This window comes from Meriones unguiculatus, chromosome 7 (assembly GCF_030254825.1).
Source record: "Meriones unguiculatus strain TT.TT164.6M chromosome 7, Bangor_MerUng_6.1, whole genome shotgun sequence".
Taxonomy (NCBI): Eukaryota; Metazoa; Chordata; class Mammalia; order Rodentia; family Muridae; genus Meriones; species Meriones unguiculatus.
In genome coordinates, this window is record NC_083355.1 from 35,412,231 (window position 1) to 35,436,306 (window position 24,076).

Consider the following 24,076-nt stretch of genomic DNA (forward strand, 5'->3'; position numbering starts at 1 on the left):
TCACTGCCCTCCTGGCCAGCTGAGCGCCGCGGCGGGATCCGAGGCCTACGATTGGCGGGGAGACGAGGCTGACGCGCTGACGCGCGAGGCCCGCCCCACCCCCGCGCTCCTGCGCGCTGGGAGCGAGGGGTGGGGCGGAGCGTGGCCCAGGGCGGCCATTCCCCGGAACAGTCCCCGGGCCTCGGGTCAGGTGACCCACAGCGGGGCTGGCGGGAGGGGGGCCGAGGGGAGGAGAGGAGGAGTGAGGAGAGACGCGAAGGGAGGAGAGAGGAGAGAAGGGCGGAGTAGGAGGGAGGGGAAGGGGGCGGGGTGGGAGCGGGTCACGTGACTCGGCATGGAGGAGGCGGCGGCGGCGGCGGCGGCGGTCGGGAGGAGTCGCTGGGGCAGGAGCCGCACTTGTTAGTGTTGGGGGAGGAGGGGCCGGGGACGCGGACACCGTCAGCCGGCGACGCCGCGAAGAGGGCGGGAGGGGGGTGGGGGCGAAGCCAGGCTCCGACCCCCGGCCGAGGGGATGAGGGGAGCATGGGCGCCAAGGAGTCACGGATCGGATTCCTCAGCTACGAGGAGGCGCTGAGGAGAGGTGAGGGGGAGGGGTCGGGCGAGCTGCGGGGAGGCCAGAGCCGAGCGCCCGGGGGTGGGTGCCTGGGCGGGGAGGCCGGGGCGTGGGGTGCCCGGCGAAGGGCCGAGGGCCAGCCGTGGGAATACTGGGGGCGGGGAGGTGGAGGGGGGAGCGGTGCTTGGGAATTGGGGCGCTCGGGGAGGGGGCGAAGCCTCTCGCCGTGACGGGGTACCGGGCGCTGGCTGGCCCTTGCCGGTGCGCGTTGGTGGCGTTGTTATCTTGTCTGGGTCCGGGGTAGCCCTTCCCATCGCTTGGGTGGTTCAGCCCTTCCAGGCCCCCTTCAGTGCCATTTTCTCATATCACTCTTTCATTAAAAAAAAAAAAAAAAGCCCCGACAACATCCTAATCTGGTTTCTAAGAGCTTTGGCTGGAGAAGAGAAGGCGGCTGCAGAGCGTTTTCTTTTTGCTCCTGGAAGACCTTTCCTGTTAGGGAACCCCTGGTTTTTCCCAGGCTCTTTGCCGCTCTGTTGAGGGCGATGACCATTCTTCCATTTACTACTGCCACCCTTCAGCCTTTGAGCGGTTGACTTTGATTAAGAACGGCCTGAGATGAAGTTGTGTTGAAGGTGAGAAGAGACAAGACCTTGTCTTAGGTTTCCTTTCTTCGGACATTGATCAGACGGTTTGAGTGCGCTTGATTCCCAGTTCCTACCTTCTCGCTCCCTTAAAATGGCATTCGGAAATCCAGCGTTGGGATACCGTGCTACAGCTGCTTTCAGAGACTGGCCTTGCTGTCAGTCCTAGCCTGCTCCTGTTACTGGCTCTGATTCACATTGTGTTGTTAACAGCCCCAACCCCCTAACCACTTAACTCTGATAAGGTTGTCCGTGATCTCTAAAGCTCACGCTAACTGGAAGTGTCTTGCACAGTTTATGGCCGGAATGTGACTTAATTTTTCATGACTGAGATTTGAGAGAGTGAGAGAGAGAGAGAGAGAGAGAGAGAGAGTGTGTGTGTGGTGCTTGTATTTCTTGTCGACGTTTAATGGATTTTCTTGGTAAGACGTGAAAAACATTAAGCAGATTAGAGGCCAAACATTATTGTTAACAGATTTCTGAGACAAAAAAATTCAGCTATGCGCCAGGTGGTTTTAGTTGCTTGGGATAGAAAATGAAAATATGAGGAAAAAGACGTTTTAAAAGTGAGGATTTAGAAGTGAAATCTAGTTCTTATACAAGGAGAATTAAGTTCACTAGACCCATTGCCGGACAAATAGATAATAAGATACGGGGAGTTGCATTAATATTGGACTAAGCAGAATAACAAAAATATGCCTTTTAGTGGTGCCTCCCTACCCCATCAGCATGATGACTGAGTGTGTGTGTGTGTGTGTGCGTGTGTGTGTGTGTGAGAGAGAGAGAGAGAGAGAGAGAGACAGGGTTTCTCTGTGTAGCCTGGACTCAATTTGTGGACCAAGCTGCCCTGGAACTCATAGCTAACAGCCTGCCTCTGCCTCCTGAATGCTGGGATTAAAATTGTGTGCCACCACACCTAGCTTATGACAATTGTTCTTAGTACAATCTTACTTGAACTTTTTCTCTTTGTTTCGATATGAGAAATATTCCAAATTCTTGATTTATTTCCAACCCTAGTAGACCAGTCACTTCCTGAATGCTATTGAGCTTGACAGGTCTAGGGGCAATTAGTCAATGGCTTACATGGCATGAACTAGGGCACAGTCAAGTTGATGTATAGCTGCAAGGTTCAGAAGTGTTCCTTAAGTTCAAGGGTGTGAATACCAGTGGAATACCTGGCATTAAGAAATTCTAAAATTAAACTCTGACTCCAGCTCATGTTGGTTTACTTTATATCAAAATAAGATTGTACATTTTGTTTTTTGTTTTTTGAGACAGAGTTTCTCTGTGTAGCCCTGGTTGTCTTGGAACTCAGTTTGTAGACCAGGCTGGCCTTGAACTCAGAGAATCACCTGCCTCAGCCTCCCAAGTGCCAGGATTAAAGATATAGGCCACCATGCCCAATTGTACATTTTAAAATATAAATGAAGTTGGTGCATTTAAAAATGATCTGTTGGGAGGTTTTTGTTTAATTTGTTATGAAATATGCCTGTGGAATTTTAAAATGCTATTTGAAGAAGTAACAAAGTGTGAGTGAAAGTCTTGGTAAAGGGTGTTTGAATGGGTTTGTTTTTTGTCAGTTTCGCTGCATAAAAACAACCAAAAGAGTAGCAAGTTGATAAAGTAGTTTCTAACTGTAAACAGGGGTATGTTTAAAACAGGCAAATAAGATGTCAGAGTTCAAGTAAACTACAGGAAGATTTTATAAGCTGTTGCTGGGTCTACAGGATGGTTTGAGAACCTTTTGGGGGTGCATAAATACATAGGTGCTAATACCTGAATCAGTTTTATTTACATTGTGAGTTAGGGCAGGTAGGATTTGACAAGAACAAGCTGGATAGAATTATTTGATCATTTGTCTTTAATTTACATAAGCAGTGTGTATTGTATATAATTACACAGCATTTTAAAAAAGCCAGATGCATTACTGCAAAACAAGACAGTTTATCTAGCAAAGTGGGGCCTTGAAATGCAGTGTTATGTTAGTGAGAGATAACACTGGACTTGAGCGAAAGGGCAGTCTAGTTTATGTTTGATATTGGGATGAATTTTGTGTTTATATTCTATTTTAGCTAGATTGCCAGTTATCTCAACGTTTACTTTTTTGAAAGTATGTAGCTTTAAACATTTTTTGGAAAGATGTGTAAATGGTAGCTTTTATTTTTGGCTTGTATTGTAAATATCTTGAGTAGCGTACAAGTGGCATGAGTTTTGTGAAAATGTTTTTTTTCTCATGTTTTGTTTTTCGTTTTGAGACAGGGTTTTTCTGTGTAGCCTTTGCTGTCCTCGACTGGCTTTGTAGACTAGCTGGCCTCTAATTCACATTGCTCTGCCTGTCTCTGCCCTCCAGAGTGCTGGGATTATGGGCGTGTGCCACCAAGCTTGTCTTTATTACGATATTTGTGTTACATTTATTTGTATGTGTTTGTTTGCCATGGGTGATAGGACAATTTTTGGCACTCAGGAGTTCGTTCTTTCATTCTGCCATGTGGGTCCCAGGGATTGAACTCATGTTTTCAGGCTTGATAGTCACCTTTACCCTCTAATCCATCTCACTGGTCCAGCTTGGCTTTTTAAAAAAATATTTTATTTGTTTTTATTTTATGAACATTAATTGGTGTTTTGCCTGCATGTATATCTGTGTGAGCACATCATATCCCCCGGAACTGGAGTTATAGACAGTTGTGAGCTGCCAGGTGGTTGCTGGAATTGAACCCTAGTCCTCTGGAAGAGCAGCCAATGTTCTTAACCACTGAGCTAACTCTCTAGTCCCCTCCCCTTTTATTTTTTTAAGACTGCATGTGTTGACTAGGGAATTATGCCTGTTTCATAGATACTAAGAATTTTAATAGTTTTGATATCTCTTTTTCCATGTTACATCAGTTTGTACTTTTATGTGTGATATGTGTATTTGTGTATTTTTTTCAGACAGCGTCTCATTTTGTAGCCTTTGTCCTCCTGGAGCTCACTATTCAGATCAGGATGATGGTCTTGAACTCACAAATCTGTCTGCCTCTGCCTCCCAGTGCTGGGATTTGATTGTAACTTGTATATATTCCCCCCCCTCTCTCTCTTTCTGTGTGCATGCTTGACATGCACATGTATGCACTTGCATGGATAGGCTAGAGAACAACTTTAGGTGTGAATCTCCCTCAGGTGCCATTCACCTTTTTCCATCTTTCACCAGTTTGGGATTCACTGATTAGACCAGTTATTCAAACATCTTAGCAGTATTGCCTGTATCCACCTCGCCAGCACTGGGATTACGGGCACAGGCTATGTATAGCTTTGTTACCTGAGTGTTGGGGATGGGTCCTTAGGATTGCACGGCCAACACTTTACCACCTGAGCTACCTTCTCAGTGCTTGACGGTTGTGAATTAATTAATTAATTAGAAACAGGGTCTCTTTGTAGCCCTGTCCTGGAACTTATGTTCTAGACCAGGCTGGCTTCAAACTCACAAAGACCCATGTGCCTCTGCTAAGTCCTAAAATTAAAGGTGAAGCATTTTTTTAAAGGTTTTTTGGAGACTAGAGTTTCTCTGTAGGCTTGGCTGTCCTCGAACTCTGTAGACCAGGCTGTCTTAGAACTCAGAGTTCTGTCTGCCTCTACCTCCTGAGTGCTGGATTAAAGATATGTACTATCTCTGCCCAGCCAAACTTGTATATTCTTAAAAATGTGTTCTAATTCCTCAGAACACAACATTTAAAAGCATTGAATGAAGATTGGGCATGGTGGCACAAGTCTAATCCCAGCACTCAGGAAGCAGAAACAGGCAGATCTCTTTGAGTTTGAGGCCAGCTGGTGTACATAGTTCTAGGTCAGCCAGGATTTCACAGTGAGACCCTGTCTCAAAGAAAAGTTGGGTGATAAACATTTCATAATTAAAACGAAAACTAAACATTTTCTTTATTTCTTCTCTGCACCTTCCTTTCATCTTTGTGAAAACAGGATTATGCTTTCTCTCCTTTTTAATCAAGAATTGACAGATTTAAGATGTCCTTAGCTAGGCAGTGGTGGCACATGTCTTTAATCCCAGCACTTAGGAGGTAGGGGAGGTAAATCTCTGTGTTTAAGGCCAACCTGGTCTTCAGAGTGAGTTCCAGTACAGCCAGGGCTACCCAGAGAAACTCTTGTCTTCAGAAAAAAATTGTTGACTGCATAGTGTATTGATTTCTCAATCTTTCCTTTCTCAGTGCTGGGATGTTAACCTGGGGCCTTTTGCATCTAGGTAGGGTCCTACTCCTGTGCTACTTTTCTAGCTCTGGCTTTTTTGTAGAGTCTTACTATATAGAACAGGCTGGACTTGAATTTGTTACGTAACTCACACTGTCCTCTCGCCTTTGGTTTTCCTGCCTAACCTTCTGAGTGCTGGGGATTTTCTGTGTAGCCCTGGCTATCCTGAACTCTAGACCAGGCTGGTCTCAAACTAAAGAGATTCACCTACCTCTGCCTCCTGAGGGCTGGGATTAAAGGTGCGGGCCACCACTGCCCGGCTTAAATATGTTTTTAAATGAAATAGAATTATATTTCTCCCTCCCTTTTCTTCCTCCAGTGCCTCCCATGTTCTTATCTCAAGTTCATAGGCTCTTTTTTAGATTATTGTTACATATATGTGGAGTGTTTTGTATATGTGTGGTGTGTGTGTACATCTCTTACTGAATTTGGTTTTGTTGTTTGTATATGTATGGTTTCAGAGCTGACCACTCTTCATTGAACCAATAAAAGGGCTTATACCTGGCAGAGGCTAATTCTCCTTCCAGCAATCATGGTGTTGTTGGGGGATACACATGGGAAGGGGGCCATGGGACAGGATGGACAGACAACAATGACAGGACCATGTGAAATTTTCCTCCATGGTAACATGTCCATTGATAATGCCATTGTTCTGGTCTTTATGCAGTCATTTCTAGGAGAGACTTTGTCAGCAGACTTGCTGGTATTTTGGTTCTTACAGTCTTTCCATCCTCTTTTCCTTGCTCCCTGAGCTGTGGATACAGAAGCTGTGACGTATATATTAGGGCTGGGGTCCTCATGATCTCTGTATCTCTGTATTGTGTTCTGTTGTGTTTTTTTTTTTTGGTGTTGAAAACCATTTGCTGTAGAGAGGCTTCTTTGGTAAGGGATGGTAGTAGCTACGAAAGTTGGAAAGGGATGGTAGAAAGCTACTGCTATGAAAGTTAGCTTAGCGCAGATTGACATTTTAATGTTGTTTTGCTCATTCATTCAATTAAAAAAAATTTAAACTAAGCTCTAGGTAAAAATATGCACAGAGAATAATTAAGTCACTCTCTGTAGGGTCAGTAATTTTCACTAAAATGGATATATAAGATATCTATAAGGAGTGGGAGTAAAACATCAGAGCTTTAATTTAGTTAGAACTTGAGATATTTAATGTATACAATTATTAAATATTTAATATTCCTATTATGTACTCAGTAATTACCTGTAAAGAATTTACTTTCCTAGCCTCTGATGTTGTAGATAGTAATTTAGCGTGGAGTAGTTGAAGTTCCAACTAAAATTATGCTTGCCAAACTTCTCACTGTCAATTCTAAACTTTCACTAGACTTATATTACGTATGATACAATGGTAGGTAAGTATATCATTTTGTAAGGAAAAACTGAATTTCACAGTTGGTACCTTCTGTAGTGCATTAGTTTTTGTTGGTTTTATTTGTATGTTTGAGACAGGGTCTTTGTGGCTTTGAACTGAATATAGCTAGCTAGCTCAGGCTGCTGCCTGCCACATGCTAGGATCACAGGTGTGTGCTACCACAGCTGGCTGTCATGCAGTTAATTCTCTTAAAGCACTGATACTTGTTAAATTCATTAGGAAACTCTTTAGTTTTAGCATGATCTGCAAAAGAAAAAAAAATGGAGCAGTTTTAAATTAGTGTGCTTATATAGCATTCTCTAAGTAGTTACAGAGGCGATGCTTTTCGCTTTACAGTCTTCTTATATTTGGAGTTTGTGAGTGACAAAGAGGAAATAAATTCACTGATGAATTCCGGAGTTTAGAGCATGAGCAGAGTGATGTGACATCACTTGCTGGCCAGTGACTTAAGTGGACAGCTGTTGTTTCAGTTTTTCAGTGTCTGTCCTGGAGGGTTCCCCGGGTCCTCCCCTCCTCCCAACAGGTTTCTCTGTGAAGCCCTGGTTGTCCTGGCCTCACATTGTTGACCAGGCTGGCTAGAACTAACAGCGATCCGCCTGCCTCTGCCTCTGCCTCTGCCTCTGCCTCCGCCTCCCTGAGTGCTGGGATTAAAGGCATGTGCAATCACGCCCAGCTTCTTTCTTAGAGTTTATTTATGGTGATAGCACTTCTGTTTGATTTTCAGAATGATGGGCAATATAGAGTTGGGACTGTGATGCCTGATCAATAGCCAGATACTTTTTCAGGAAAAAGGGAGATTTTTGGGCTGTTGATTATACACTAGATCACAGGAGAAGTTAGGGAGTTTATTATTATTGAGGACTCCCTTGAAAATCTATCACATTAGAAATAGATATAAAAGATTGACAGTTTGGAAGCTGTACTATTAAGCAGCTGCAACAGTCAAGGGATTTTTCCTTGTGAATTAGAAGTTGGTGATGTAATCGCCAGGTGCAGTGGTACAGGCCTGTAGTAGCAGCACTAAGGAAGCTAAGGCAGAAGGTACCAAGTTCAAGGTTAGCTTGGCTCACATAAGCAGTTTAGTGGTTATAGTGATATTTAAAAGACCACGCAGGACTGACAGCGTTTTTCATATTGTATCTAGAAAGCATGACTTCTCCTTTAGGTCTTCTTTATGTCTCTGCTTTTGACATTTGAGCACATGGTGTTTGTGTTTAGATTGAGCTATTCTGTCTCTTTTCCGAATGCCAATCAGTGTGGACCTTTACAAAGTTAGTGGGGAGGTAGTTAATTATTGGCATAGAAACCTGATAAAGCTGGTTCTTTAATATGTACTATTATTAGAGGCCTAAATGTTTTAAGACCTATGTGTTCAAAGATAAGCACCATTCAAGCCTTCCTTTCTTTAGCAGGACTTTAATAATCACTAACATGAAGCATCCAAGTTCATGAGTGGTTTTCAAGCTTTTCTGTAACCTTGGATTCTTGATACTAAATTGCTTTTAAAATCAGACTAAAATGAAGTATGAAGTTTTACTATGGAGGTTTTATAGCTTCTTTTCAATTTTTATAAAGAAGGTGGTTGTCCAATTATTTCATATCTCTGGGAAGATCCATATAGTGTTAGGGATTGAACTTACTTGACCTTTCCTATCTGGGCAAGTGCTCTACCACTGAGTTACATCCCAGTGCTTGCTTTTTGAGACAGGCTCTCAGTAAGTTGCCTGGGCTGCCTTTGAAATTGTTGTCCTCTTGAGCCTTCTGAGCCATGGTATTAGTGGTGTGTGTTATGATGTCTGGCAGAATTAGCCTTTTAATATTCACTGTGGTTGACTTTTGATAACAAAGTATGAAAGGTTCTGGAGAAACTTCCTTTATAGATAGGGCTCTTTTATTAAAATAGGCCTCTTTTAGTCATACTCACGACAATAAATAGCACCGCTGTCCCCAACCTATTGTTTGTGGCCAAAATATAGACACACCAATCTTTAGGCCGTCCTTCAATCGGTTCATTTTTTTGTCCTGTCTGTTAATTTCTGTCCATCTCTCCTAACTCTGCTGTAGTCTGAGTTGCTGTTATCTATTGCTAAAGTTACACAGTAGCCATTGTACTCTCAAAATCCAACCCTTTCCTTTCTTCCTGCCTTTTTTCTTTTTTTTGTTTTCTTTTCTTTTTCTTTTTTGTAAGCTAGGGTCTTCCTATGTATCACAGATTAGTTTTGAATTTTGAAATCTGCTTTTGTGCCGGGGTTGTAGTCTCACACCAGGTCATAAATTCTTTATTTAAAGCCTGTTTGTTACTACTTTAAGGGGGAAAAATGTACCTCTTGTAATGATCTAGAAGGCTCCAAATTATCCAGCTTCTGCTTGAAACACTATTCAATCCCCAAACCTTGCTATTTATTTATTTATTTATTTATTTATTTATTTATTTATTTCAAACTTCCTTTTTTTGAGACATCTCACTTTTAAATCAAGGCTGGAACTTCTATAGAAAAGGCTGACCTTGAACTCATAAAGATGTGCTTGCCTCTGCCTCCTGAGTACTGGGGTTAAAGGAGCACGCCACCATCCATGGCATGAAGCAGGATCTGTCACCCAAGATGGCCTCTTTGAGAATAACACTGGATTCCTAATGTACCTTTTCCTTTTTTAAAAATAAGATGAGAATTCTTCTGGGGTGTTTATTTGGTCTTTGTTTCTTTGAGATAGTCATTTTTTTCTGTGTAGTCCTGCCTGCCCTGGAACTCTCTATATCTCTATGTAGACTAGGCTGGTCTTGAACTCACAGAGATACTTCTGGCTCTGTTGGAATTAAAGGCCTGGTTTTTATTATTGTTTTAAAAATTATTTATTTTATGTATATAGATGTTCTGTCTGCATGTGCGTCTATATGTACCCCAGAAGAGGTCATCTGTAGCTACACTACAGTTGTAGATGGTTGTGAGCCACCATCTGGGTGCTGCGAATTGAACTCAGGAACTCTGAAAAGAACAACCAGTGTTCTTAATCGCTAGGCATCTCTCCAGCCCAGGTGTTTATTTTTTGTTTTTTGAGATAAGTTTTTGCTTATGTGTAGCTCACACTGTCCAACTACCTTAGCTTCCTGAGTGCTAGGATTATAGGCATGCATTACCATTCTCAGAATCACCAATATTTTTAATAACTTTCTGTTTCTTTTTTCTTTTTTTTATTCACTTTGTATCTCAGCTGTAGCCCCCTCCTTTTTCCCCTCCCAATCCCATCCTCCCTCCCTCATCTCCTCCCATGCCTCTCTCCAAGTCCACGGATAGGAGAGATCCTCCTCCCCTTCCATCTGACCCCAGCTTATCAGGTCTCATCAGGACTGGCTGCATTGTCCTCCTCTGTGGCCTGGCAAAGCTGCTCCCCCGTTAAGGGGAGGTGATAACTCTATTTCTTAATTTGGTATTTGCCTTTGTAATTCAAAATGATATATTTATTGTGCTGCTGTCTCCTTTCCTATTTTATTACTTCTTTATTGGCATCCAACTATTGTGAAGATTCAGCCATTGTACAGTATCACTCTCTCAGGTTCTTTTTCTCCTTCCATTTTTGCCATCTTTATATGTATTGTACTTTTCATTAGATCAATGTCATCGTTTACATAAATGGTCCTTTATAAGTGTTCTTCAGAGTTAAGCACTCTAACATACAGGATTACTTTCCCTTTATTCTTAATTTCCTTTTAAGTGCTTCTTTAAATAGTTTTTTTTTTCTTTGCTGAAGTTTCTGTTTATGGTAATTCAGTGCCCCTCAAATTTCCATCTATTCCACGTGTTCGTTATTGTCATCATTGACAAACACCTTTTTTGTAACCACTGGCCTCTCTTGTGTGTACCAAATGCTTACAATATAGCTGCAGGGCCATCCTGGTTTCTTCCTTCACCAAATTTCTGCAGTTTCTCCTGATTGTCTTTAGTTGTATCATCTCTTTTGGGTATTCCTTGTTAGTTCTTTCTTGGCTCAGCCAATGGTAATTAAAGCTCATTGTTTTTTTTTTTTTGTTTGTTTGTTTGTTTTTTCAAGACAGAGTTTTTCTGTATATGTTTGACTGTGCTCCCTCTGTCTTCATTCTGTAGGCCAAGCTGGCCTCTTTCACAAAGATAGGCCTGCCTTTGCCTCCAAGTGTTGGGATTAAAGGCATGTGCCAGCACTGTTCAGTTTAAGAAGAGTTTTTAATGATGGAAATGACATTTAATGTTGTTCAGAATCTTTTGCTTTAGGCTGGCCTCAGATATGCTATGTAGTTGAAGAAGACCTCAACCATCCAATACTCCTGCCTCCTCCATAGTGCTGGGTTACAGAATACCACCCAATCTTGAGTGTTCTGTTTTATTTTTCTGTTTCTGGTGCTTTGTATTGAAACGAGGGCTTTACACATGCTAGGGAAACCCCTCTACCACTGAATTACTTCTTTAGCCTCTCTATTTACTCTTGATTTTCTAATTTTGTGTGTGTGTATATATTTATTTATTAGATATATTACATATATATGTTATACATCATAACGAATTCTAACTGATACACAAAACTTAATCTGGCCTCTAAAAGTAATGCAAAGTTTGATTTTATATGTAGGATTTACTTAGCTCTTTTGCACTTCAAACCACGGGAAAATAATGTTAACAAAGAGGTATTTTCTATGTAAGCTTCTTGGGTTTGCATTTATATATTCCTGTAATAAAATCCCAACATTGTGTTATATATTTCATAATATAGTATAGATAACTCCTTTGAAGTGCCCAAGTAGTAATAAAAAAGTTAAAATTACTAAGGTGAAGAATAAATCTCCAAATTTGGTGGTGAGTAGTTAAATTACAATATTAGGAAGCTGAGGCAGGAAGATCTAGTGTTTGAGGCTAGCCTGAGCAAGTTAGTTAGACGCTGTCTCAGCAACAAGCGAGATCGGGCAGGAGATAGCTCAGTGATAAAAGCACCTGGTGCTAAGCCAGAAGACGTGAGTTTGCAACTCACATAGTGGAAGGAGAGAACAGATGTTCTGAAATTGTCCTTTGATTTCTACACATGTGCTGCGGCACACACGTGTACAAACAAATAAAATGTAATTAAAATAATTGATAGTATATATAGGCAGTTATTGATTTGCACAGTAATAGGGACTGGATAAAGGACCTTGTAGTCTGAAGCCATTCAAAGTTGTTATAATCAATGGGAAAAAATTGGCATTATCCAATATTAGCTTCTAAAAGTTTTTTGAAAGTGTTACAAATAGTTACAAATGTATAGGGAAATCAGTTTTTTAAAAAAATAAGAGTATACTGTATTTGAAAATATCAGAATTAAAGTGTTTTTATTACTTAAAAAAAATCTTTTGAAAGCCAAGTGCAGTGGCACAAGCCTGTAAATCCCAGCTCTTGAGGAAGCAGAGGCAGGTGGATCTCTGTGAGTACAAGCAGCCTGAGCCAGACCAGGACAGCCAAGGCTACACAAAGAAACCCTGTCTGGAAAAACAAACAACAACAAAAAATCCTTTGAATAGTTTAAATACTGCTTGTTTTTTGTTGTTGTTGTTGTTTGTTTTTTGAAAATTTTTGTTTGTTTGTTTGAGCTCAGGCATGTTCCAGACTGTCCTGGAACACATAATACTACTTATTCAGTCTCCCCAGCACTGAGGCTGTGAGCCATCATCCCTGGCTTGTGTTTGTCATTCTTATGTGTCTTTTGTCTTGATGAATTGCCATGTGCTTTTCTACATTTGAATATGCTTCTAAGATTAATTTTTATGTTTCTGTTTTCTGTGTATGGATTCTTTGCCTGCATGTATGTGAACCATATGTGTGCCTGGTGCCTGAGGAGGCCAGAGTAGGGTGTCAGACACCCTTGAACTGCAGTTACAGATGGTTGTGGGTGTTAGGAATCAAACCAGGTTCTCTGGAAAAGCAACCAGTACTGTTAATCACTGAGCTATCTCTCTGCTTCCCAGCTTCTAAAGATTGTTTCATTTTCGGTTTCAGTGTTGCAAAATACTTGTGAGAGTTCCTTTAATGTTGTTTGTGCCAGCATTGCCTCCTCTTGTCACTTTCCTTCTCTTTCCCACGTTCCTTTTGCTTTAACCAGAGTCTCCTGAAAAGCAGCAATTCAACATTCCTATGCTCAGTTATTTTTTCCAAACCTCTCTTTTTTTATACTCAGTCGAAACTGAGCATTATCAGTTTCTTGGCTGCATTTTCATATTTGTTCTCTTTATTTTTAATTTTAAATTTGCATTTAATTTGTGTATGTGCCACCTGTACATGTGTGGCATGCAGAGACAGCTTGCAGGAATCAGTTTCCTTCTTCCACCTGGCTTGTGAGTGGGCATTGTTCTTTGGGGTAGTTACTTACTGGCCTGGGGCTCTACCTGTCTCTATCTCTATAGTGCTGGGTTTATAAACCTATGCCATCCCAGAGCACTTGGAGTTTTTATTATGGGTTTTGGGGATTTTGTTTGTATGTTTGTTTTTGTTATTTGAGACATGGTTTCTCCCTGTAGTCCTGGCTGTCCTGGCCTCACTTTGTAGACAAGGCTGGCCTGCATTTGCCTCCCTGAGTGCTGGAATTAAAGGCTGGTACTGGGGTTTGAACTCAGGTCCTCATGTTTACTGATAAGCACATTCCTGATTGAATCCTCCCACCCCACCGCTTTTTAAAAGAAATAAGTTGTGTTTCATTTTGTTTTTTTCACTTGAGTTTATTTGATAGGTTTGTTTGTGTGGTTTATTTTGTTGGTGTTGTTGTTTTGTTTTTTTGAGACAGGGTTTCTCTGAGTAGCCCTGGCTGTCCGGGAACTCACTCTGCAGACTAGGCTGGCCTCAAACTCAGAGATCTGCCTGTCGATGCCTACCAAGCCCTGGGACTGAAGATGTATGCCACACTGCCCAACTCAGGTGGTTGGTTTTTGTTGTTGCTTTGTGTGAGTGTGTGCTTCACTGGGATTATATTCCCTTTGTAAATTTGGGGATTTAGTTGTTTGTTTGTTTCAGACAGGCTCTCATATGTGTTTTTGGCTGGCTTGGAACTCCCTGTGTAGACTGGGCTGGCTTCAGGTCTTCCTACCTTTGCCTCGTTGTGCGCCACCGTGCCTGGCTCACTTAGTTTTTGTAAGGCTAACATTATCTTTTCAGATTAGTACATGAATGCTTTGTGTGTGAACTTATTAATTATATTTCTCAATATAAATGAAAAAATTTCAAAAAGTTTAAAACATTCAGTATGACTTTACAGAACTATTTGATAGCTTTTTTATTAGTGTATAAAGGATTAAGACATTTTAAACTAATCCTTAAGGAATTCTGAATATTTTAATGAAGATTTGAAAAATGCTATGCTAATCTTTCTTCTACAAAGAAGTCGGAGTTTATTTTTAAGCTTTTGTTTGTTTGTTTGGTAACATGGCCTCTCTATACCTCTTGCAGTCCTGTCCTGGAACTAGCTCTGTAGACCAGGCTGGCCTTGAACTCAGAGATTACCTGCCTCTGCTTTCTGATTGCTGGGATTAAAAGCACATGCCCTGAAATACTATTTTTAAGATTGCATTTTATTTATTTTGTGTAGGGGGGCAGGTATGTGCTAGTGCTGTGCACCTGTGCCACAGTACATGGGCATTGAACCCAGGATTCTCAGGCTTGGCAGTAGATGGGTGCCTTTACCCATGGACTTCATGGCTCCAAATACTACTTTGTTTGTTTGTTTCTCTGTGTAGCCTACTTGCTCTGAAGAGCAGGCTGGCCTTGGAAGAGTGCTGGGATTAAAAGCGTGCACCACCACATGGGCCATCCAAATGCTATTTTTAATTAGTATTCTGTGTATATCTAAAGTATTAAAAAGCTCTAATAAGATTTGTTAAACGAGGACTAGGAGGATGGTCCCAAGGGTAAAGGTGCAGCAGTATGTGCTGGGTGAGCTGAGTTTTAGCTCTAGAACCCATGTAGAAGTAGGAGAAAAGAAACCCAAGGTTGTCACCTGACCTCCTTAGGCTTCCTTAGGCATGCACCCTTTTTCTGTCAGACACAGACACATACAATAATAATAAATTAAAAAAAAATAAACGACAGTTTTCTTGTTCCTTCTGAGGAGACTGTTGTATATTTTTATAATTGAAATGTGATGTTTGATATTGCTTCTATTTGGATTTAGTTATTTTTCTTAGAGCATAAGAATATAGCTTTCTCTTTTCTCTGCACTGCTTCCTTCCTCCCTTTTCCTTACATTCTTTTTGGTGTTTTCGAAACAGGGTTTCTCTGTAGCCCTGGAGTTAGAGACACTCGTGAGCTTATGTGTGTATGGTGAGTCCTCTGGAAAAGCAGACAGTGCTTTAAATAACTGCAGAGCCCTCTCTCCAGCCCCTACATGCTAGCTCTTATTCTGCAATATGAACTCAGTGACATTTTGTTTCTTCATTTGAGATAGGCTCTCCTATAGTCTAGGCTAGCCTGAAACTTACATAGTTGAGAATGGCTATGACCTAGTCTTTTCAGTGCTACCCTCCCAAGTGCTGAGTGAAGTAGGTGTGGGTCATCAGATGCACCAGAAACGTGTTTTTCTCTGAGAAGCTTGGCATTGCATCATCTGAAGCCCATACTTCCTTGTTTTAATTATTTTGTTCTGCTTTGGTTGTTTGTGAAATGTTTATACAATTTTGCTCTATTTTAATTAACTATTTTGAGACAAGGTATTACTGTAGCACTGGCTGGCTTGGAACTTGCTGTATAGACCAGGCTGGCCTACTCAGTCTTCAAGAGCTCCTGTTTCTGCCTCTTGAATACCAGGAGTAAAGACTTGCACTACCACACCCAGCTTGTTTATACACTTTTGCTTTTATGTAATAGAACTTCAGAATGTTGCCATCTTGAGGTTTTGTGTAGAGTCATGTATAGGTATGAGGAACTTGTTGACAAGTACAGAATAATATATGCAGCAAAGACTGTAAATCCCTAGACTTACTATGTTTTGGGGCTCAAGATTTAATTCCTTGATTTTTTTTTCTTTTTTTTTTTAAGCTTTTTTTTTTTTTTCCTTGTTTTGATCTGCTTGTATGCAAGTGTACACAACTGTGCTTGTGTTCATTGAGGGCAGAACAGGATGCTTAATGTTTTGTTTTATTCCTCTCAACCATATTCCTTTGAACTGGCCTTCTACTGAGCCTGGAACTAGTGATCACTGGGGTGATCCTCAGTGATCCTTCTGTCTATGCCCACCACAGCACTGATTGAATGTGGCGACCCCCAGCCTAGTTTGTTTGAGACAGAGGCTCACTGTGTAGCCTTGGATGGCCTCAAATTCACTATGTAGACCAGACGTTCTGCCTTTCAAGTGCCTTTGCTATCAGTCCCAGCCCCAACCACATCTTTTTTACGTAGGTGCTGAGATCTGATCTCAGGTCCTCTTGAATAGTACATAGAACATAGTAAGTGCTCTTACCGATTGAGGTGTCTCTACAGCCTTTTTTCTTCTAAAAAAAAAGAATAATTTGTTTATTTGTGTGTGGAGGGGATTATCCATACAAGGGTGCCATAGTACATGTATGAAGGTTAGAGTCTGTTCTTTTCTCCCACCATGTGGATCCTGGGGTTTAATTCAGGTCCCCAGGCTTGGTGGTAAGCACCTTGACCTTCTGAGTCATCTCCCTGGATCAGGCTGTTGCAGGATACCTGATTCCACTATGAACCTCAATATTTCCATCTGTAAAACCCTGCTTCTTTGTTAGTGTACTTTTAAAACTCTTTTATTTGGGTTTCTTAGGTCTCTTCCTCCTCCACCCCTTATCCCTTCTAACACTCCCAACACAAGGTAGGAAAGAAAAAAGGTTAGTGGGGAGAAGGGATGTGGTTTTTCTTAGCTGCTTTCTGCTGGTTAGGGTCGTCGGGTTCCTTGGGGCAAGTCCAATCTTCGTTTCAGGATCTCTCCAGCTTCTTCTCATCCACCTGAATCAACAGTAAACTGGAACATCACGGGGGTAGTGGGGGGAGCACCAGAGGGAGAAGCACCAGCAGCACTCTTCTTTCTAGGAGGTCCCTCAACACTTTCTGGGCTTTGACATTTATTCTCTCTCAGAGCCAGCAGAGGCAAATAGTCTGTTGCTGTGGACAATTGGAATCAGTTCCATATCTGGGACTAAAATAAAAACATGTTTATACATCATAAACCAAAATATCCACAACAGTTTCTTGTTTGGTGTGGTTGAGCACTATCACACACCTTTAATCCAAGAACTTTCTGTTTATTGTAAACAGGTGATTATGGTGTGGTTTAGCCATCCCTAGGACACACCTTTAATCCAAGAGCTTTCTGTACTCGGGATTTAATATAGTTAACCATGGGTCAATAGGTGGAGTAAGAAGCCAGCTAAGAGGGTTAATAGAAAGGAGGGACTTTGAGTTGAAGGGTATTTAAGACAGCCTGAGAAATAGAGGGGGCTTGAGCTCTTCGGCTCTCTGGCTCTTTAGGCTTTGAGCTAGTAAGCTTTGGCCTTAGTTTTTCTTTTTCTTTCCTTTTTCTTTTTGGCCGCCTTCTCCTGGGCTGTCAGCTGAGCTAGTAAGTCTTTTGGGGCTTTTTCCATCCAGACATGAGCTGAGAAGGAAGGTCAACATCTTTTTTTTCAAGGTAGGCTTTCTTTGTGTATTCTTGGCTGTCCTAGGACTAGCTCTGCAGACCAGGCTGGCCTTGAATTTACAGAGAGAGATATGTCTGTCTCTGCCAGGAATAAAGGTGTGCACCACTACTGCCTGGCTAATGGGAAACTCTTTATTCCTTTTTTGGGGGGTGGATCTCTTTAGTTCACTTTTGAGGCAAGGTTTTCCTGTGTAGCCTTGGCTGTCCTGGACTTGCTTTGTAGACCAGGCTGGGCTCAAACTCACAATGATTTGCCTGCCTCTGCCTCCCAGAGTGCTGGGATCACAGCGAGCGCCACTAAGCCCAGCTAAATTTTAAAAATTTATTTATTTATTTTGGGTGCATTGGTGTTTAGCCTGCATGCAGGTCTGTGTGAGGGTGTCAGCCCTTGAAGTTAACAGACAGACAGTTGTCAGTTGCCATGTGGGTGCTGGTAATTGAACCTTGAAGAGCAGTCAGTGCTCTTAACCATTGAGCCATCTCTCCAGCCCCCTTTAGTGTTTTTCAGTTTTGTTTTTATTTTTTTTTCTTAGAAACACTGTAAGTAGGCTCCAGGACTGAAATAAAAAAATGTTTTTCTCTTGTAGAATTAGATCTCCTTTTGTTTTGTTTGAGACAGTTGTAGCTGTGCTAGCCAGAAACTCTATGTAACCCAGGCTTCAAACTTAGCTATGTAGCTGAGACTTGACTTTGAAGTTCATTCCTATCCGTTACCTCACAAGTACTAGTTATAGTTGTATGCAACCATGTCTAGTTTTCCTTAGGTATTGATATCAGATTCTTACTGGCTATAATTCATTCTCCCTTTTCATACCTATCAAAAACAATTACTTCATAAAGGAATAAAAAGTGTCCTGATGGTTATATAATGCAAGGATTCTTTTTTTCTTTTTCTGTATTTTGTTTTGTTTGATACAGGGTTTCTCTGTGTAGCCGTGGCTGTCCTGAACTCTTGTAGATCAGGCTGGCCTCAAACTCACAGAGATCTGCCTACCTCTGCCTTTCTGAGTGCTGCGATTACAGGTATGTGCCACCTCACCCAGCTTGTTTTTGTTTTTTGAGGCAGGATCTTAAGTAGCCTAGGCTTTGAATTTGATAAAAAGCTGAGGTTGGTCTTGAATACCCCTGATCTTTCCACCTCTGAAATTCTGGGACTATTGTTTATCTCTTTATACCCACATTCATTTTTTTTTTTCTTTGTGTGTGTGTCTGCCCATGTTCGTGTATGCCCATGTTTTACCATGAGATGGGGTGTCACCATTTTGGTTGGTTAGTGGGCTCATGAGATCTACTTGTCAGAGATTACAGGCTCATGTATCCATGTTTGGCTTGAAAATTATGAGGGTGCTGGCTCTTCTGAGCCATTTCTCCACCCATTTTTCCTTGTTTTAAAAAAATTGTGTAATATATTTATAATTGAAATAGAATTACATGACTTCCCTTTCTTTTTACCAGCTTCTCCCAGGTTCCCTTCCTCCCACCCCTTCTCTCAGTCTTCCCAAGTTAATAGCCTCTTATTCTTTTATTATTGCTCTACATAAATATTTGTGTCAAGTTGACATAAAACTAGTTAGTACATCTCTATTTTCAGATTTGTTTATTTTTATTTTTTATTATTTTTATTTTTTGTTTGTTTTTTTCTATTTTCTAATATTTGGGAATATTAGAAGACTGTTAGCAAATCTTAACAGAATTACAATTCTTCTTCCTAAAAGCACAGAAAATATTCTTTCTAGAGTTACATGTCAGAATCTTACAAGCTTTAAGCTTATGCAAGAGTTACAGGCGATCATAAGTTATAGAGCCATTGCTCCAGTCCTGTTTTTAATCAGAAAGAAGGAAAAGAAAAAATAAAGAAAAGCTTTCAAGTCTAGAGAAATGGTTCAGGGGGAAAATCACTTGTTATGCAAGCATGATGACACAGTTTGAATCCTAGCACCCATTGGGGAGAAGGTTTCTGGGCAGTCTTTTAGCTAGACTGGCTTAGTGGGCAAGCTCTAGGTATAGCAAGTGACTGACTGCCTCAGTGTATCAGGCAGACACCCAATATGTTTCTGGCCTCCACATGTGACAGCAGGCGGACATACATGCACCCAGCCACATGTACACATCCACAAGGAAAAACAAAATCAAACCCAGCATTCATTATTGAAATAGTTTTTTATTTTCTTCAAACCGTAAGTAAATAACAGCATTACTATTGTCTCTCTTCTTGAATTTTTTGATTAGTTCAATAATGACTTTCCCTTGTGTTTAATTGAATGGTTAGTATGTTGCCATTGCTTTGTTGTTGCCGCCAGTAGTTTTGTAATCAACTTTCTGAAATATACATTTGAGAGTTTAGGACAGAATGACAGTTGTCATTGTGGATCCATAGGTCTACAGCACCTATTGAATACCCAAACCCACAAGTATGTTAAAATGTACTCAAATCCCCCATAAAAGATGACATAGTATTGGCATATCCTCAAATCTTCTTGGAACTTTAAATAAATTTTCAGTTACGAGTAATTATTTATAGGCTTTTATCATACCTAGTACAGTGTACATGTGGTACAGTTAATATACAAGAAAAACGTTTGTATATGTTTATGTTAGGTAAAATTTTATTTTGCTGTTATTTTCCGTATATGGTTGTTTGAGTCCTCACATGCACACACAGATTTTGAGGGCCAACTGTGAAGCATTGCTATTAGAAACTGAGATTTGGAGCTAGGAAGCAACATAATTTTTTAATTAAAATTGAGACTAGATCTTTGTTATTTACTACCTTGTTCTGGTGGGGACTTAATAATAAAAAACTTGGTTACCACATGGCCACATCCAAAGCAAGAAGAGCTCAGTTTGATAATGTCAGTGTGAATTTCCATAACACATTCAGACTAGCTGATACCTGACTCCACTCCATGTAAGTAATTTTTTCAAAATTGCTTTGATATTAAAAGGAGCAATATAGGGCTGGAGAGATGGCTCAGAGGTTAAGAGCACTGGCTGTTTTTTCAAAGGTTCTGAGTTCAATTCCCAGCAACCACATGATGGCTCATAACCATCTTTAACAAGATCTGGTGCCCTTTTCCAGCGTGCAGGCATACATGCAGGCAGACTACTATATAAATAATAAATAAATAAATAAATAAATAATTTTAAGGGAGCAACATATTGATTATTACATAGTTTTTCAGAAGTTTAATATTAATAGTAATGAGCCACCTTTTCCTGTCAAATATTAGATGTAGTGGTTGCTGAGACATTCATTTATCAGTATTATTTCTTCTGAAATACTGCGGTGTTGAGAAGTGAGATAGTATATGCTTTTTCTGTTGTTTGACAGGGTTTTTGTATGTAGCCATAACTATCTTGGAACTCTCTGTAAATCAGGCTGGCATGGAATTCACAGAGATCCACCAGCCTCTACTTCCTTAGCGCTGGGATTAAAGGGATTGTGCCACCATCGCTTGGAAGTATAAACTTTGTTTTCATCAGCTTTCCTAGGCAAATGTTTATAAATTCTAGTTGTTTTTCACTTTGCAAAAAAAATAATTCAAAATTTTAGTAATATATGGTCTTTTGACTAATATACTTTTATATTGAATTTAAATTTTATGAATTTGTTCTTATCTACGGTTATTAACCTTGTTATTCTGTCAACAAGCTCTTGGGTGAATACTGAAAATTATAGGAAACATTTTGCGATTGCCAAACTAAAATTAGGTACTAGAAATTAGTTTTTAGTTTGAAAATTGTGGGCTCAGCTGGCACAGTGTAAACAATTAGAGCCTCTTTGCAGAGGCGTTGATGGAGAGGCATATCTGGCCGGTGTGTTAATGCACCCCTTTAATTTTAGCACTGAGAAGCCAGAGACAGCTGGGGCTACCTAGTTAGACCCCGGTCCCCTATGCTCCCAGACTGTATGTCTGTGTTGTCCTTTGTGGTTTTCTTTACAAAACTGTGAGATTTTGAGTTGGTTATTGATGGTTGATCTTACCAGAGCTATTGGGCTTTCCTGATAAGGATCTTAGTTGACAGTGAAATTAATGGGGAAGAGAAGTTTAGGGTAAATTTGTTGTTTTTAATTATGATGTAAAAGATTTCTTTTTAAAGCAAAATAGAATGGATGAAATAAATGTGTGTAAACTCCTTAATAATAAATGTTTACTGAGTGCTGTGGTCTGAATGCTTGTGTCTGCTCCAAAATTCATGTGTTGAAACCTAATTCTCTGAATGATGGCATTAAGGGGCATAGTCTTTGAAAGGTGGTCAGATCATGGAGATAAGAGTTTTCACACATAAGGTGATGCACTTTGAATTTCTGATTCTCTACCTCCCATTTACCAAGAGCTGAGATTATAGACATGGGCCATTACACCTGGCTTGAAAATGCTTTTTAAAGAGTAAAATGATGTTAGGTGTAAATTTTATTATTTAAATTCTGTTCAATAGGTAAAAGACACTGAAGACATCATCCTATTTTCACATTTTGGTTAGATTTATAAAAGAATTTGAGCTACTAGATGCCTTTTGACCCAATGTTCCCCACACCCTTCTGCTGGAGGAGAGGAGGAGACTTGGAAACATGTAATGTTGCTGAACTGATGAATGTTATGTTGCTGATAGCTTCAGAAGTTTACTAAGAAAATGCTAAATTTTGTGTTTGGTTTGAGAAATTGCTGGAAGCAACTGAATAAACTAGAAAACTTACCACCATGTTAAATAGTCATTTTGTTATATTGCAGGAAACATGAGAAGCTAATGAAGACTTAAGGGCATTTTCTCAGTCATATTTTAAAAATTCTGCCAGCATCTAAGCTTATAGCAAAATTCCTGTGACTGTAAACTAAATTATGTCTTTTTTGATTTATGTTCTGTTTTCAAAGACACAGTCTTCCCCAGGAATTATTTCAAGTTGACTTTGTAGTAGCATATTTGACAAATTTCAGAATGGGAACTGTCACTCCTGTACAAAAAACTAAACAAACAAATAAACAAAAACTTGTACAACTTGAATGTTTCTCCATCTGTGCCCTAAAGTTTATTATTACTATTTCATTCATTGACAGAGTAGCTTTGTTTTCTGACACAAAGATTCTATTCTACATTTTTTTCTTCACATTTTTATACAGTAAAGAGAATTTAGTAAGGGGAGCAAGGAAGATATTTTCTTTTATATTAGTTCAGTTTTTATGTAAGGCAAGCTCAGAGGGTGGGTGGGAACAGAAGCAGAGGCAGATGGAAGCTGATGTTCTGTAAGGATGGCGTGGCTTCTTCTGATTACAGATACTGGCCGTCTGTGAGGTGAAGATATGGAGCCACAGTCCATTCACTGTCCGAACTAACCATGTGTGCTGTGGTAAAGCCAAGAGCAACTTTATATGACATTGTAGAAGAGAGCCAAGTCTAGTTTCCTAGTACAGAGACCCACGTGTAGCAATTTTGTCAGCGCTGTCTTTGAACACTCAGGCCAAATGCTATAGAATACTGCTACACTTTGATTCCTGCTTTGCGTTACAGATGATTTGCTCTGAAATATAAACTAGGGTATAATACTAGTGGACCATTCTAACAGTTTTTCAAAAACAAAAATAAGAGATTTATTTTAAAGATTTGGGTTTTTTTTTGGTTTTGGTTTTTGTTTGTTTGTTTGTTTTTGATGGTGGTACAAGTCTTTAATCCTAGCACTCAGGAGGTAGAGGCAGGCAGATCTCTGAGCTCCAGGACAGCTAGGACTACACAGAGAAACCCTGTCTCAAAATACAAATGTTCACGGATATTTTGCATATGTGTTTGTCTGTGTACCACTTGCATGTTTGGTGCTCTCAGTGGCCGGAAGAGGGCATTAGATCCCCTGGTACTGGAGTGACTGATGTGGGTGCTGAGGCTTGAACCTGGGGCTTAATGAATGCTAGGCAAGTACTCTATCAACTGAGCTACTATTTTATCTTACATGTGTGAGTGTTTTGCCTGCAACTATCTGCACTATAGTCTTAAAAATTGTTGGGTTCCCTGAGACTGGGGTACAGATAGTTGTGAGCAGCTATTTGGAGGTTTAAATTGAACCTCATCCAGAAGAGAAGCCAGTGCTCTTAACTCCTGAGCCATCCCACCCCCTGCACATTTTAAGTGAGTGCTGGGGATCAGAACTCAGGTCCTCATGCTTGCACAGCAAGTATTTTACTGACTAAGTCATTTCCGTAGCTGTAATAGCTTTCTTTATAAATGGGTTGGTTTTTTTTTTTTTAATTTTGAGATTGTGCTTTTGCCCTTTCTATTAAAAAAATAACAACAAAAAACTATGACAAGGGGCTGGAGAGATAATTCAGTGGTTCAGAGCATTTGTTGCCTTTCCAGAGAACCCAGACTCAATTCCTAGGACCTACATGGTGGTTTACAGCTGTTCCAGGGATCTGACACTTTCTGGTTTCCATAGGCACTAGGCACACACATGGTGCATACATATCACAAACATACATATGGCAAAACACCCGTACACATAAAATGAAACATAGTTTTAAAAGGCTTATGAGAAAACTCTTAAATCTTGACTTCTTTTTTTTTTACTCTTTCATTTTCTTTTCCACAAATAGCATGTTAGTAATAGACTTGTTAAGTGGTATACTTCATTATGGAAGTCATTAA

General features: G+C 40.4%; 1 protein-coding gene across 1 annotated transcript in view; it reads left to right on the forward strand.

The window, feature by feature from the left end:
- Positions 1–351: 351 nt before the first annotated feature.
- The window catches only part of Usp32 (ubiquitin specific peptidase 32), a 135,759-nt gene continuing 112,034 nt past the window's right edge, over positions 352–24,076 (forward strand). The window contains exon 1 of the mRNA XM_021648365.2: positions 352–580. Coding sequence (XP_021504040.1) covers positions 523–580 — 58 coding nt within the window. The 5' untranslated portion in view covers positions 352–522. The remainder of the gene's footprint in view (positions 581–24,076) is intronic.